Source organism: Mirounga leonina, unplaced genomic scaffold, assembly GCF_011800145.1.
Source record: "Mirounga leonina isolate KUSES-001 unplaced genomic scaffold, KU_Mleo_1.0 Mir_101567, whole genome shotgun sequence".
NCBI classification, from domain to species: Eukaryota; Metazoa; Chordata; class Mammalia; order Carnivora; family Phocidae; genus Mirounga; species Mirounga leonina.
The window spans coordinates 2,323-14,894 of record NW_023270152.1 but is presented as its reverse complement, the minus strand read 5'-3'; the positions used below and the strand labels follow the sequence as shown (position 1 = coordinate 14,894).

Genomic DNA, 12,572 nt, shown 5'->3' with positions numbered 1-12,572 from the left:
CTCTCTCCTACCTCCAACCCACGCCCCTCCCTCCCATCCTTCCTCTCTTCCTTCTTCTTCCCTTTCTTTCTTTCATTCATTGTTTCTTTCTTCTTTCTTTTCTTTCTCCCTCCCTCCCTTCTCTCTATCCTACCTCCCACCCACGCCCCTCCCTCCCGTCCTTCCTCTTTCTTTCCTTTCTTTCCTTCGTTCTTCCCTTCTTCCTTCCTTTCTCTCTCTCTCTTTCTCCCGCCCTTCTCTCTCGCCTACCTCCCACCCACGCCCCTTCCTTCCTTCCTTCCTTCCGTCATTCCTTCCGTCGTTCCTTCCTTCCTTCCTTCCTTCCTTCCTTCCTGCCTTCCTGCCTTCCTGCCTTCCTGCCTTCCTTCCTTCCATTTGTTTATGCTAACTGGGACACATTAATTTGTCCAAAGCTTTTATCCCCTTGCTTGGCACAGTATCCAAATAAGCTGTGGCCCTAAGGGTAGTTTTTCTAAGTATGTCACAGCCACACCTTTCAGGTGGTGAAATTCATGCAGCTCAAGACTGAAACCAGTTCCTGGCGGTTAGCAGATGCTGTCGGACGTTGCTAACCATGCTGGAGAAGGTCATCCTTGGACACCTGCGCCACTGTGGATGAGAGAGAGGGGAAATTGTGGCCTTCCTGCTTCTCAAGGATGTGCCTGGAGGCGTGGATTGGATAGGAGAACGGCTGACTCCCTTCTGTCACCCGCTCAGTGTCCACGTGCCCTGCACCCACCGGAAGTGGGATTGTCTGTTTGCCAGAGTTGCAGTGGCCTGAAAATAGTCCTTCCATTTTCAGGGGAATGGACCACATTCTGGAGAAAAGGGAGCTTTTAATACGTTCTGCAGTTACGCTTAAGCACTACTCACTGGGGTCTCTCTTTATACGTCAAGTAAAAGGATCCCTCCCCGCAGTATGCAATGAGACAGAGGTCCTGTCTGCACAACAGCTTTGTGTCCTTACACAGAATTACATCCACGTGGGGAGCACGGTGCCTCAGCAGGAAGTCCAGAGCAGCACGCTGACCACTCAGACAGTCCTTCCGCTGCCTACCTCTGGGGCCTCCCCCTGGCCTCCTGGATGACAGGGGGCACTGCTGCCCCACCTCTGCCCTGTGCACCAGTTGCCCAGGTGCGAAAGCAAATGCAACCTCACGAGTCTGGAGCCGCATTGGGCCGGCAGCTCCCTTTCCCCTACTAGTGGTACCCGGCATAGCCGGAGCTCTGCTTGTTGTAGAGCTAAAGACAATCAGCTCAAGGCCGTCTGGGTTGGTTAGACTGCCACTGCCCGGCGTGAACGTGGGGCCTTGCGTTTCTGAACATGAAGGCAGTGATTGTGTTCGGTGGGTGCCGACCGGGTTCATGGTATTACAAGGAAGGGAAAGCTGTGTTGGACGATGGGAGACCCAGGGATTTAGAGTATAGGGCATCTTTACACTGTTGACCCCAAATATAGTGAGCAAGTTCCCTTCGATTCCTTATAGACAAGAAAAGTCACCTGCCTTTCTCATGTGGATTATAGCATTATAGTTCTCTTGGTTGAACTACTCAACGGAAGTCCCACTAGTAAGGGGGACTGGTTGGCTCAGTCTGTAGAGCATGTGACTCTTGACCTTGGGGTCCTGAGTTCAGCCCCATGTTAGGTGTAGAGTTTCCTTAAAAAAAAAAAAAAAGGAGAGAGAGAGATTCTACTTAATACCTTAGAAAAAAGGTGGTGGACCTGAGTGGCTCAGTTGGTTAAGTGTCTGACTCTTGATCTCACCTCAGGTTTGATCTCAAGGTTGTGAGTTCAAACCCTGCTTTGGGCATGCAGCCTACCAAAAAAATCGTTTACTTAAAAAAAGAATTACTTCTCTTTTCACTCTATATTCATTTTCTTATGTTTTCGATTTTCCCTGCTATAATACATGCTTACTGACATAATTTTTATGAGTCTATGATAGTCCATTTAGAGGTTTGCACTATGTGAACTATTCCTCACATCCTATGTGAGAACTTGGTGGACCCAGGTCCTCTGGGGTCCTTGGTCTGTGTTCTCATCTCATTATGTCTTTTTCTCTTGTCTCTACTAAGGAAATCGTAGGAAACAGAAATTTGCACCTACCCTAGGGCTATGGTTCTGAGGAGCAGGTGAGAAACCTGTGTTTCTCTCTAGCATGCTCCTCCTCAGGGTAACACAGTTGCTGGCCAGCTCTCATCTCTTCTCAGTCTCTCATTTCCTGCCCCTCCCCATGGCCACCTGTGATTGTCAGTCTCTGACCTTTCTTTGCCCAAATGGTGGTTGCTAAGGGCTCCCTCAGAGCACCGTCAGCACGTAAACAGAAAGAGAAGGAAGGTCACCCATGAAATCCAAAAGGCTGGGTGCTTCTTCAGAAGGAAGATGTACAGCCCATCACCTGCCCATCCCCCAGGGAGGCAGGAGGTTTTGGGGGGATGGGAGAGCAAACCAAGGCTGCCCTTTTCCATGTGGTATCCCAGGCCTTGGACCACAGAGTTTTCTCTGTGCCCCTCCGTGTTGCTCTGTGCACATATCAGTAGCCTCGGCAATGGTGATGCCCACTGGCTGTGCTTACCAGACCTCGTTCCTCTGGGAGACTTCTGAGCCAAGTGACCTGCCAGTGCGACCTCCTATTGAACATTTTCATCTGCAGAGTGAGCTCTGCTGCAGAAGCTGTGTGGCCAACAGGAGAATGGGTGTCTGGGGTAGCAGAGAAGTTTTGCTCATGAATCATTGCCATGGGTCTTCTACTTCCTTTCAGTGACCGCTTCCGAATGTCCAATCAAGTTCAGCTCTGTTGGGGTAAGAAAGAGAATTCACTTCTATCTATGAGGGAGGTTATAGTCAAAATAGCGACTGGGGTGCGTGGCTGCCCAGGCACTCGATAATTTAAAACCAACAGGTGATGCAGGCAATTCTCCCCTCAGCCACTCACCAGCTCAGTATGTCTGTGTGTCTGCTGTCTTTTGTGGCTAGGATATTTTTCAGTATATTTACCAAATCTCCTTTCTTCAGAGATGGCCCATCTTGACAGTTGTCTAGTCTGCTTTCATCAGTGATGATCTAATGTGGCTCTAAGCTTGTATTGTTGACTTTGCTGGTCATAGACCTTCCTTCAGAAGCAGTACCTCAGAGTAAAAGGTTTGTTCCCAGTGGGCTGCAGGGTTCCACCTGGCAGTTTTCGTCCACAGGGCAATCCAGAGACAGAATCACAGATGCAGTTCCGTCTTCATCTCATGAAGTTTGTGAAAGTCAGTGTGAGTCTCCGTGACCCATCTGGTATCCACAGTAGACCAGCCTAGTAAAATGAACAATGGTTGGAATAACGCACTCTGCCTCTCTGCAGAGCTTCACAATCTTACTAATCTCTCCCATCCCTCCAAGGATGTTGCATGGCCTCTGATTTAGTCTGAGGAAGGGCATGGTCCCAAAGGCTTCTCTTCGGTCTCCTCTTTCCTAATAAACATCAGACCAAGGTTCAGAAACCAAAGTGGGAATTCCACCAGTGCTAATATGAGTATTTCCATTCCACATTCTTGACCTGGGGAAATGAGCACAGGATGACTCTCTGGTCTCAGTGAACAAACTGTTAAATGTAGGACAAGGCTTCTTCTATTTCCACACCTTCCAAAGGCCCTAATCCAACTGTTGGGCAGGTCATGTAACAGTCCTGGTCTTTGAGCATCAACCTATGTTCGGGATCATTCTATAAAAGTTCCCAGAAAAGGTAGTGTTTCCCTTTTTTCCAGAGTTGGTCCCACCAGTGAATATCTGTGTCTTGGGGGACATTTGGGGAAAGTTGGGGGTGGGGATGAGATGCATGGCACACATGTAGAAGGTGGTAGGGTCATTTCCCAAAGAGCTCCAGTCTCTCCCTCACTCTAGGGGCTCAGAGGCCCACACTGGCTTAGGGCTCATAGCTGGGGAAGAGACCATGACTCTTCACTATAGTAACTACTCAATCTAGATATTTATTTTTTCTGCCACATTGCCCAACAATTTCAATCTGGACAGACCTGATCAACTGTCCAACAGCACACACCCTTGAGGTTCCCGTCCTCTGGTTACCATTCTGCCTCCGTGGCTCCTGGGTGACTGCACACACCTTGACTCTGCTGGTTGAAGCATCCTCTCCTGCCACTCCTCACCTCCCATCTTCTCCTGCAGTGTAGGACAGCTCCCCCAGAGCTCCTCGAGGACACTGGTACCTCCCGTACCCATGCCTCTGTAAGTGTGTTGATGAAGGTAGTGCATGGATGGCTGTGTCTTTCAGCAAGCACGATTAGGGATGGCTGAGCACACGGCACATCACAGAACCGTTTCAACGTGCCTGATTCTTATGCTTCCTGACTTCTTCCTGCCTTCCTCAACAGTATACCCAAGGAAATCCCAACATTTGGCCCTTATTGACCCAATATAGCGTCCAGAATATCAACACCGTGTGCAAGTGGTCAGGGTCGTCCTTTAAATACCAACGCTTAACTGAGCATATTCCTATCAATGAGTTCAGTCCAATCCATATCTTTATTTTGTCCCTTTGGTCTACCACTCTCACAACATATTCCAGCCCTGCCACTCAGGCTTTGGCCAACACAGAAGGGCTAGGTTCTCTAAGCTGTCAGTGTATTGTCTCTCCTTCAGGAAAGGCCTCGGAACTTTCTAAATGGCTAATTTTCAAAATTTGTTCTTTTCTTTCTTTCTTTCTTTCTTTTTTTTTTTTTTTTTGAGAGAGATAGAGAGTGACCATGAGCGGGGGCATGGGGGAAGGGTGGGGTGGGCGAGAATCCCAAGTAGGCTCCATGCTCATCATGGAACCCAATGCAAGGCTCAATCTCACAAGCCTAAGTTCGTGATATGAGGCAAAATCAAGATTCAGACACTCAACCAAATGAGCCACTCAGTCGCCCACAGAATTTATCTTTAGATCAACTTCAATTATGAGCTCCTATCAGTACAGAGCAATGAAGTCAAGCAATTCTTTCATCCTATAGAAAAACATCTCCCTGAGGAAAGAGTGACTCTGCAGGGACCAACAGAAATTTTTTTTTTTTAAGATTTTATTTATTTATTTGAGAGAGAGGATGAGAGACAGAGAGCATGAGAGGGGGGAGGGTCGGAGGGAGAAGCAGGCTCCCCGCCGAGCAGGGAGCCCGATGCGGGACTCGATCCCGGGACTCCAGGATCATGACCTGAGCCGAAGGCAGTCGCTTAACCAACTGAGCCACCCAGGCACCCAAGGGACCAACAGAAATTACACATCAAGCTAATCATGGACTATAAAACAAGGGGGAAAATCATTTTAGGGTGATGGATACATGTACATCACCTTCATTACAGTGATTGTTTTACTGGTATGTACATATATCAAGAGTCTTGAAATTATACACTTAGATCTATGGAAGTTTTGGTTACATAATTATCCTTCAAAAGGCTATAAAAGTATCCAAAGACTCACACACCTAGGAAGGTAAATACTCTGTACTTACTGATCTGAAATAGTTACGGAAATAGACAACTCATCTCAAAAGATCCAACCACATCATAATGAGGAATTCTGGTAGGTCAGAAGAATGGAAGGGAATAGAATAAATTCACTAAGGTACTTGAACTATAGGAAGCGAGAAGGTAATATATTGATGTCCTATATGCTCTCCAATTTCCCTCTTGACATACACTTTCCTTCTTAAAAATTTTATCTATTTCTTTGAGAGAAAGAGAGCGGGAGCACTCATAGAGGCAGGGGCGAGAGGGGCAGAGGGAGAGGCAGAAACAGACTCCCTGCTGAGCCCGATGTGGGGCTCCATCCCAGCGCCCTGAGGTCATGACCTGACCTGAAGGCAGCCGCCCGACTGACTGAGCCAACCAGGTGCCCTAATATTCCCTTTTGTTTTTGTTAGTTTCTACCTTCTTACCTATTTTATCCACTTCTTGCCCCTCACCTTGGCAAATCATGTATATGTTCTCTGTATCTATGAGTTCGAGTTACTGTGTTTTTTGTTTTCTGGTTTGCTTTAGATTCCACATATATGTGAACTCGTGGTATTTGTCTTTCTCTTTCTGATTTATTTCACTTAGTACGTCCCCTTGGCTGTTATGAATTATGTGGCAATGAATGCAGGTGCGCACGTATCTTTATGAGTTAGCGATTTCAGTTTCCTTGATTTTAACACCTAGGAGGGGAATTGTTGGATGATATGGTTATCCTATTTTGAAATTAGTTTCCCTGAAGTAATCTGTATCCCCAACGTGAGTCTCGAACTCACGACCCGCAATCAAGAGTGACACACTCTTCTGACTGAGCCAGCCAGGAGCCCCTCACATTGAATTTTTTGAGAAAACTTGATACCATTTTCCACAGTGGCTGCACCCATGGACAATCCCAACAACAGAGCTTTCCTCCACATTTTGGTCGACCCGTGTTATTTCTGGTCTTTTTACCACTAGCATTTCTGAGGGGTGTCAGGTGCCATCTCTTTGGGTTTTGATTTGCATTTCCCTGGTGACACATGGTGTTGAACCTCTCTTTATGTATTTGTTCACCATCTGCGTGTTTTCTTTGGAAAAATGTCTATTCTGAACTCTGCCAATTTTGTAACTTCTATTTGTTTTTGTGTTATTGAGTTGTATGAGTCTCTAATAATTTGGATATTAAGCCTTATCAGTTAGGCAGTTTGCAAATATTTTCTCCCATTCAGTATGTTGTCTTTTCACTGCATTGATAATCAGTGACCCTCACGAGTGTCTGCAGTTGGCCCTGCCTGTTCTAGGTCACAGTGCCCTACATGCTGAAAGGAGACCCCAACTACAAAACACATTCTTCTCTAGCCTGGCCATACCCCACATCCGGGTCAGAACACCTCAAAAACCTGTCACCTGCTGCTCTACCTGGCCAAGAATCAGTCCCTCCCCTCACCCCCATGGGCGCGGCTGCAACCCTCTCACGACCTTCAACACCCCTCAAAAGGCCCAGACTGACAGAAACTCGGGGCTCACATGTCTCTTGGTGTCTGGCCCTTCTCTTCCCTGGGAGAGTGAACCCACTCTGTCCTGCTTGTGGCTCTACTCTTTGTGCAATTGCTTTTTAAAAATTTATTCTTACTTATTTTTAATTTTTTAAAAAATATTTTATTTTTTTATTTGACAGAGAGTGAGATAGTGAGAGCAGGAACACAAGCAGGGGGAGTGGGAGAGGGGGAAGCAGGCTTCCCGCTGAGCAGGGAGCCCGAAGCGGGGCTCCATCCCAGGACCCTGGGATCATGACCTGAGCCAAAGGCAGACACTTAAGGACTCAGCCACCCAGGTGCCCCTCTTTGTGCAATTCTTCGCCGCCCGCGGCACCGGCCACCCTGACCCTAACATCAGAATACATTACATCTTCCAAAATTAGAGAAAAATGATACTGGTCGTTAAGTCTGTTTAGAGTTTATTCTTTTCTCTTAATCCCCACTTGATCCCTATGGGGGTCTTCATGACTTCCTGCATAAGCATCCAAGAGCTTCCCCAGGGTCTGGTCTTTCTATGCCATAGTTCCTCCTGCATCACCTGGTTCCACCCATGGCTCCTCCTCCTGCCCTCCACCCCTCCTAAGGACCTGGTGGTCCTGCTTGTCATTTCCACAAGACCTCCCTCCCTCTGGCAGGCAGTGCTCTCACCACTGCCCCCCAGAGCCCAGGTCCTGTAACTGCCCTGTAACTGCCCCGTGGGGGTAAATCAATACTTCCTGCTCTAGAAAGCCCTGCCTTACCTGCAGAACTGGGGCAGTGACTCTCCACCCAGTCTTTTCCACTGTGCCCACGCAGAAGCCCTGAGCCCCCAGCAGGGGTCCGCAGCGCACTGTCCTGGTTGCGAGGGGTAGCTCAGCTTTCACCGCCTGGGCCAAGGATGTGAGGCACACTGTCCAAGCCCTCAACTCTTGAAACTTCACTTTTCTCACCTACAAAATGGAGAAATCAATGTCTGTTTCATAAGAATGGATGCCACTAAAATAGAACAATCTGTGTGACTCAGTGAGAATAGTATGCCTGGTCCACATTAAACAATAAAATAAAGCAACTTGAATCAAACCAGAGTGTAGACCAGATGAGCCTGGGTTCAAGCCTCCACACAGCCAATAGTCACACATCCCCAGGCCAGTTTCTGAACTTCGCACGTCTCAATTTCCTCACTGAAAAAAGGGTGGAGGTGTGATAATCCTCTTATTCCTCTATCATAAGAACACCACCAGATTGTGTGGTACCATACATCAGGCCCTGGGCCACAAGGTAGGAATGCAAGGACAAGAAAGGAGCACTCCCAGCCCTGGGGGCACAGAGCCACCTAGAACACAGACCGCAGAATCACAGTCCTGGCTAAACACTGGAGTCCCCTGAGCCCCGTAAACAATCCTGATGCTGGGCTCTGCCCAGGGATTCTGAGGAGGAGGCCTTGAGGTGTGGCTTTAGGAGGGATTCAGAGCTTCCCCTCAGACCCCAATAGGCAGTACACATTGAAAACTACTGCTTTCGCACTCTCAGAGAATTCCTTTACACCTGATTTGTTGCAGAACATTTTCCCCAGAGCTTATTTGAAGTACTGAGGACACAGAGGTGGGGTGGTCTTCAGTCCTGGGACAGGGTGTCCCACTTCCCACACACCTTGTGTCAGCTCAAAGGGAGTCAGGACTCCACTGGAGGTCTTGTGGGTGGGTTGGCTCCAATCTTATCTGTTTACAGCTGATAACAAGGAAGAACCTTCCCCAGAGCCAGGGATCCGCTGCCCCACACCAGGCTTCCAGCCCTTCTCAGGCAGCTGCTTCCAGCTGGGCCTTGCTCACCAAGGGAACCTGGGCTTCTCTGCCCTGAAATGCAAAGCACTTTTGACAATACCTGTGGGTAAATGAGAGCACGTGACAGCCCTTTCCCTTCCTGGAGCTACCTTAGGCAAACAGCCAGAGACAGGACATTCCATCCCTCTTTCTGGCTTCTCAATCCTGTCTTGCTGGCAAGACATTTCCTTTGCTTTTCCTACAGGTTCCTTGTAAAGTGTATATTTTCAGAACCTTATTTGACACAGAAGTTATCATGATTTCTGAGATTTGGTTTCAAAGACTCCAGAAAAAAAAAATGGGCGGTGGGTGCTGAATAAATGAGATTGGCAAAGGTTGACAATTAATCTCTGAACCCCAGTTCAGTGAATCATTATCCTGCTTCTTGGGTATATTCAAAAGCGACCACAAACAAAATATAATGAAAGGCAGTATGGGAGGAAATACAATATTGGATACTACTCTTAGAACGTGAATGTCATAAGAATGGTTTGAATTCGTTCGATATTATCATGTAAACTGAAGTTTTAATATTTCTTATTCAAAGAAATATAGCCCTTTAGATTACATATGGTTTTATTTTAGCGTACAACCCATTTTGCTCAAAACAGTTTTTCTTGATTTAGAGTCATATACTTTTATATATAACTAAACTATGCAGTGAACAAGCAATAAGCATTAGGTTCAAAGGTATTTGCCATGCCTGCAATCACAGATGCTTGCCCGAAGGTGTGAGGGGTCCTCCTCCAGAGGGTTTGCCTAGCCAGGTCTCCTGGTCCCGCCGGGGTCCTGGCAGCTCACAGAACTAGTCCTTGGGAGGCCCACAGGAGCCAGGCTCACCAATTCCCTTGGCTCTATTGCTTTATTTATCAGCCTCTGGAGTAAATCTCACATTTAAAGGTTTAGAAAATTAAATCAGTATCAAAGACTATTTCATCCTTGGAGGAAGCAGGCTATTTCTAGAAAGCTGTTTTTATATTAAAATCACAGGACGATTTGCCCCAGAGTGGCAAAGCATCCTCTTCAGTGATGATAAAAGGGCCCAAGGCCTTATTTTGGCAATCACTCCCTTCTTGGATCCAGAGCTTAACATCAGACAGTGACTGGGGGAGTGCCCTCCCAACTCCGTGGTCTTCACACACTGAGCACCCTGTAGGCTTCTTCTCATAAAATTACCTATTGTTTGAAGATCTAACTGCCACAGGGACTTAAACTAAGCCTCCCTTGCCTCTCCTTTTACGTGGGGGATCATAAAAACACTGCCCCAGAGGCATACTGTATTAAATGGGTAACGTATATGACACAGTCACCACTGTGCTGGGCAGAGACAAAAGGCTCAGTCTGTGGAAGGATCGATACATCCTCAGAAATCATTCGTGGGGAAATGTCTCCCTTTATATTCATGCTCCCCAGTCAAGACTTTTGGGACCCATGTCCCGCCCAAGGGCTCCCTTCTCTAGCTGGGCCCTCACCACCATACAAGGGTATGCAGTATAAAATTTCCATTTTCCTGTGAAAACTTTTCTTGTTGGGATTTTAATTGTGTTTTGGGTTTTGTTTTGTTTTTTTTCGGTGAGGGAAAGGCTTGTTGCCTTAGCCACCAATGCTGACATCAGGGATTGACTACTCCTGTTGCTGTCAGCCCTGTTGACACCACTGAGGGGAGAATCAGCCCAAGTCTCCAGCCCTCACCCCACCCCCACCAGGTCTCACTGAGGGGACAGTCCTGGAGGCTCAGCATGGGCCCTGCCTGTCACAGCAGCTCACTGCCTAATGGGCTTCCACAGCAGAACGCAGAGATCTCACTGCTCTTTCTCACGGCCTAGAGAAGAAGAGGAAAGATCTGTTTCTTCTTTCCTTACCCGTCTTATGTCCTAATGCAGTTATTCCACGACCTGGAGTAAAGATCCCTTCAAATACAAAACCCGGTAAGACTCGACTTCCTTGGAAACAGAGCTACACTTCCTTGGAAATTGATCTTCAATGTACTGGAGAGAGAAAGAGACGCTTATACCAGACCTGTCAGTGGGAAATGACCCGGAGACACCCTGTTAGGTAAGGACACACATCATCCAGGTCTCAGGGCCAAGAGGGGCATCCAAAAGCCTCCAGAATAAATAAACTGCAGTGCATGCACAAATGTTCCTTCTCATTAAGGGACGTGCACACTTCCTTGGTCTCAAAATCTAAGTCACAACAACATTAATTAAGTTACATCTACAAGTTACAAAATGATGGCATAATATTTATTATACATTACATATTGAATATACTTATGTTTATATATGATTGCTTTACATTTTAAGCATATGTACATTTCTACTTTTAATATTTTAAACTTCAATAATTCTCTTTAAACATTCTAGGCTTCTGTTTTTTGTCAGTTTGGCATTACACATCACCCACTTGGGAGACAACAGTAAGAAACATTTTATTTATACTCCCTTTTTATTGTATATTTATTGTTTAGTCATCATCAGTCTCATACTTTCAATGTTTTCAAAGGGTCATCACGGAGAGAAACCTAAGGGTAACAGAGAAGAAATCAACCATGCTACAGCCCAGAAGCTCCAGCAGAAAACACTCAACTGGACCCTCAATAACTCTGGGGAGGGGAGTGGAAGCATGGATGGCTGGCGGCCCCAGGACTCAAGTCCCTACCTCAGGGCTTTCCAAGGTGGTAAGTCGCCTTGTCCCCCAAGTAGCTTTGTGGTCATCTCCGTCACTGGTCTCCCAGTTTAGGATCTGAGAGCAGCCTGGAATACATTAAGAATAAAATGAAAACCCCAACAGAGCTCATTTTATCATCTTCACATGATGAGGTACTATAAAGCGAAAACTGTGTCCGAGCGACATGCTCCTCTGCTGTGAAAACAAGTCGTGCCCTTTCATGGGTACAATGTTGCATTAGCACACAGGTCTAGAGGAGTGTGATGGAAACATATTCCAAGCAACTATCCCACTCCGAGTGCAAAGCGCACCTTGTTCGGCTTATTGCAGACCCTCCGGCTCCAGACCCCAGGCGACGATGTCCCTCTGGGGGGGAGAAGGGGCTGGGAGGGGTTTCTGTCGTCATCGAAAGCTGTGGGCGGTCCCCGCCCTGAAGGCCTGGTTTTAATCACTGTCCAGGCAAGTCACAGCCTGACTTTAACATACGAAAGGAAGGAAGAGGGAATATGCTCCTTGCTGGGGCCAGGGTTTCTCCTTGGGTCCTGAGCGGGTTCCTGACCCTCCAGGACCCCTGGCAGTTCGTTTTGAATCCTTAAGTTGACAAGCAGGGTTTACCTGAGCAAACACACATGGGCCTGGAGGTGAAGCTTCCTGCCTCTCGGGGCAGGCTCATGAGGCGCTCTCGGGGGCGTCACCGCGAAGGGCCAGGAGGCAGCGGACGCCAGCACCCAGGTGTCCCCCCAGCAGGCGCGCCCCCGCCGCTGCGCGGCTGCAGGAAGGGCGGCGCCTGCGCCCTGGGCACCTGCTGCGTAGGCCCCGCCCACCGCGCCGGCCGTTACTGCGAGCACGACCGGAGGCAGAGGTGTGTGCCTGCGGGAGCGGGCTGAGCGTTGGGCGCGGGGAGCAGCGGGGCTTGACCTTGCGGAGGGGCGCGGGCGCGGGCGGAGGGCGCGGGTAGGGGTTGGGGGCGTGGAGGGGCGTGGAGGGGCGCGGACACGAAGGGCGGGGCGTGGAGGGGCGCGGGCGCGGGCGGAGGGCGCGGGGTAGGGGCTGGGGGCGTGGAGGGGCGTGGAGGGGCGCGGACACGAAGGGCGGGGC

General features: G+C 48.4%; 1 protein-coding gene and 1 long non-coding RNA gene across 5 annotated transcripts; one reads left to right on the top strand and one right to left on the bottom strand.

Annotated features, from left to right (window-relative positions):
- Positions 1-365: 365 nt before the first annotated feature.
- On the bottom strand, positions 366-12,385 carry LOC118002058. 4 transcript variants are annotated; one of them, XR_004676938.1, is made up of 6 exons: positions 12,090-12,385; positions 10,667-11,560; positions 7,746-7,934; positions 2,937-3,299; positions 2,577-2,795; positions 366-609 (listed from the first exon to the last, which is right to left on the bottom strand). It is a non-coding gene; the product is annotated as an uncharacterized LOC118002058 (long non-coding RNA). The 4 variants fall into 4 exon arrangements; XR_004676933.1 differs by lacking the exon at positions 366-609 and having other exon boundaries at positions 1,744-2,795; XR_004676955.1 differs by lacking the exon at positions 366-609 and having other exon boundaries at positions 1,744-2,795; positions 3,130-3,299.
- Positions 10,789-12,077, top strand: LOC118001979 (cryptic protein-like). The gene is made up of 2 exons (XM_034992228.1): positions 10,789-10,859; positions 11,171-12,077. Exons 1-2 carry the CDS (start codon positions 10,837-10,839, stop codon positions 11,544-11,546), a joined length of 399 nt encoding a protein of 132 aa, XP_034848119.1. The 5' UTR covers positions 10,789-10,836; the 3' UTR covers positions 11,547-12,077.
- Positions 12,386-12,572: the final 187 nt, after the last annotated feature.

What these genes read in the sequence shown, in the direction of transcription:
- LOC118001979 (XM_034992228.1), top strand. Translation starts at nt 10,837, where the DNA reads ATGACCCGGAGACACCCTGTTAG. An exon ending in ACCCGGAGACACCCTGTTAG is followed by an intron (nt 10,860 to 11,170) that starts GTAAGGACACAC and finishes TAAACATTCTAG; the next exon opens with GCTTCTGTTTTTTGTCAGTT.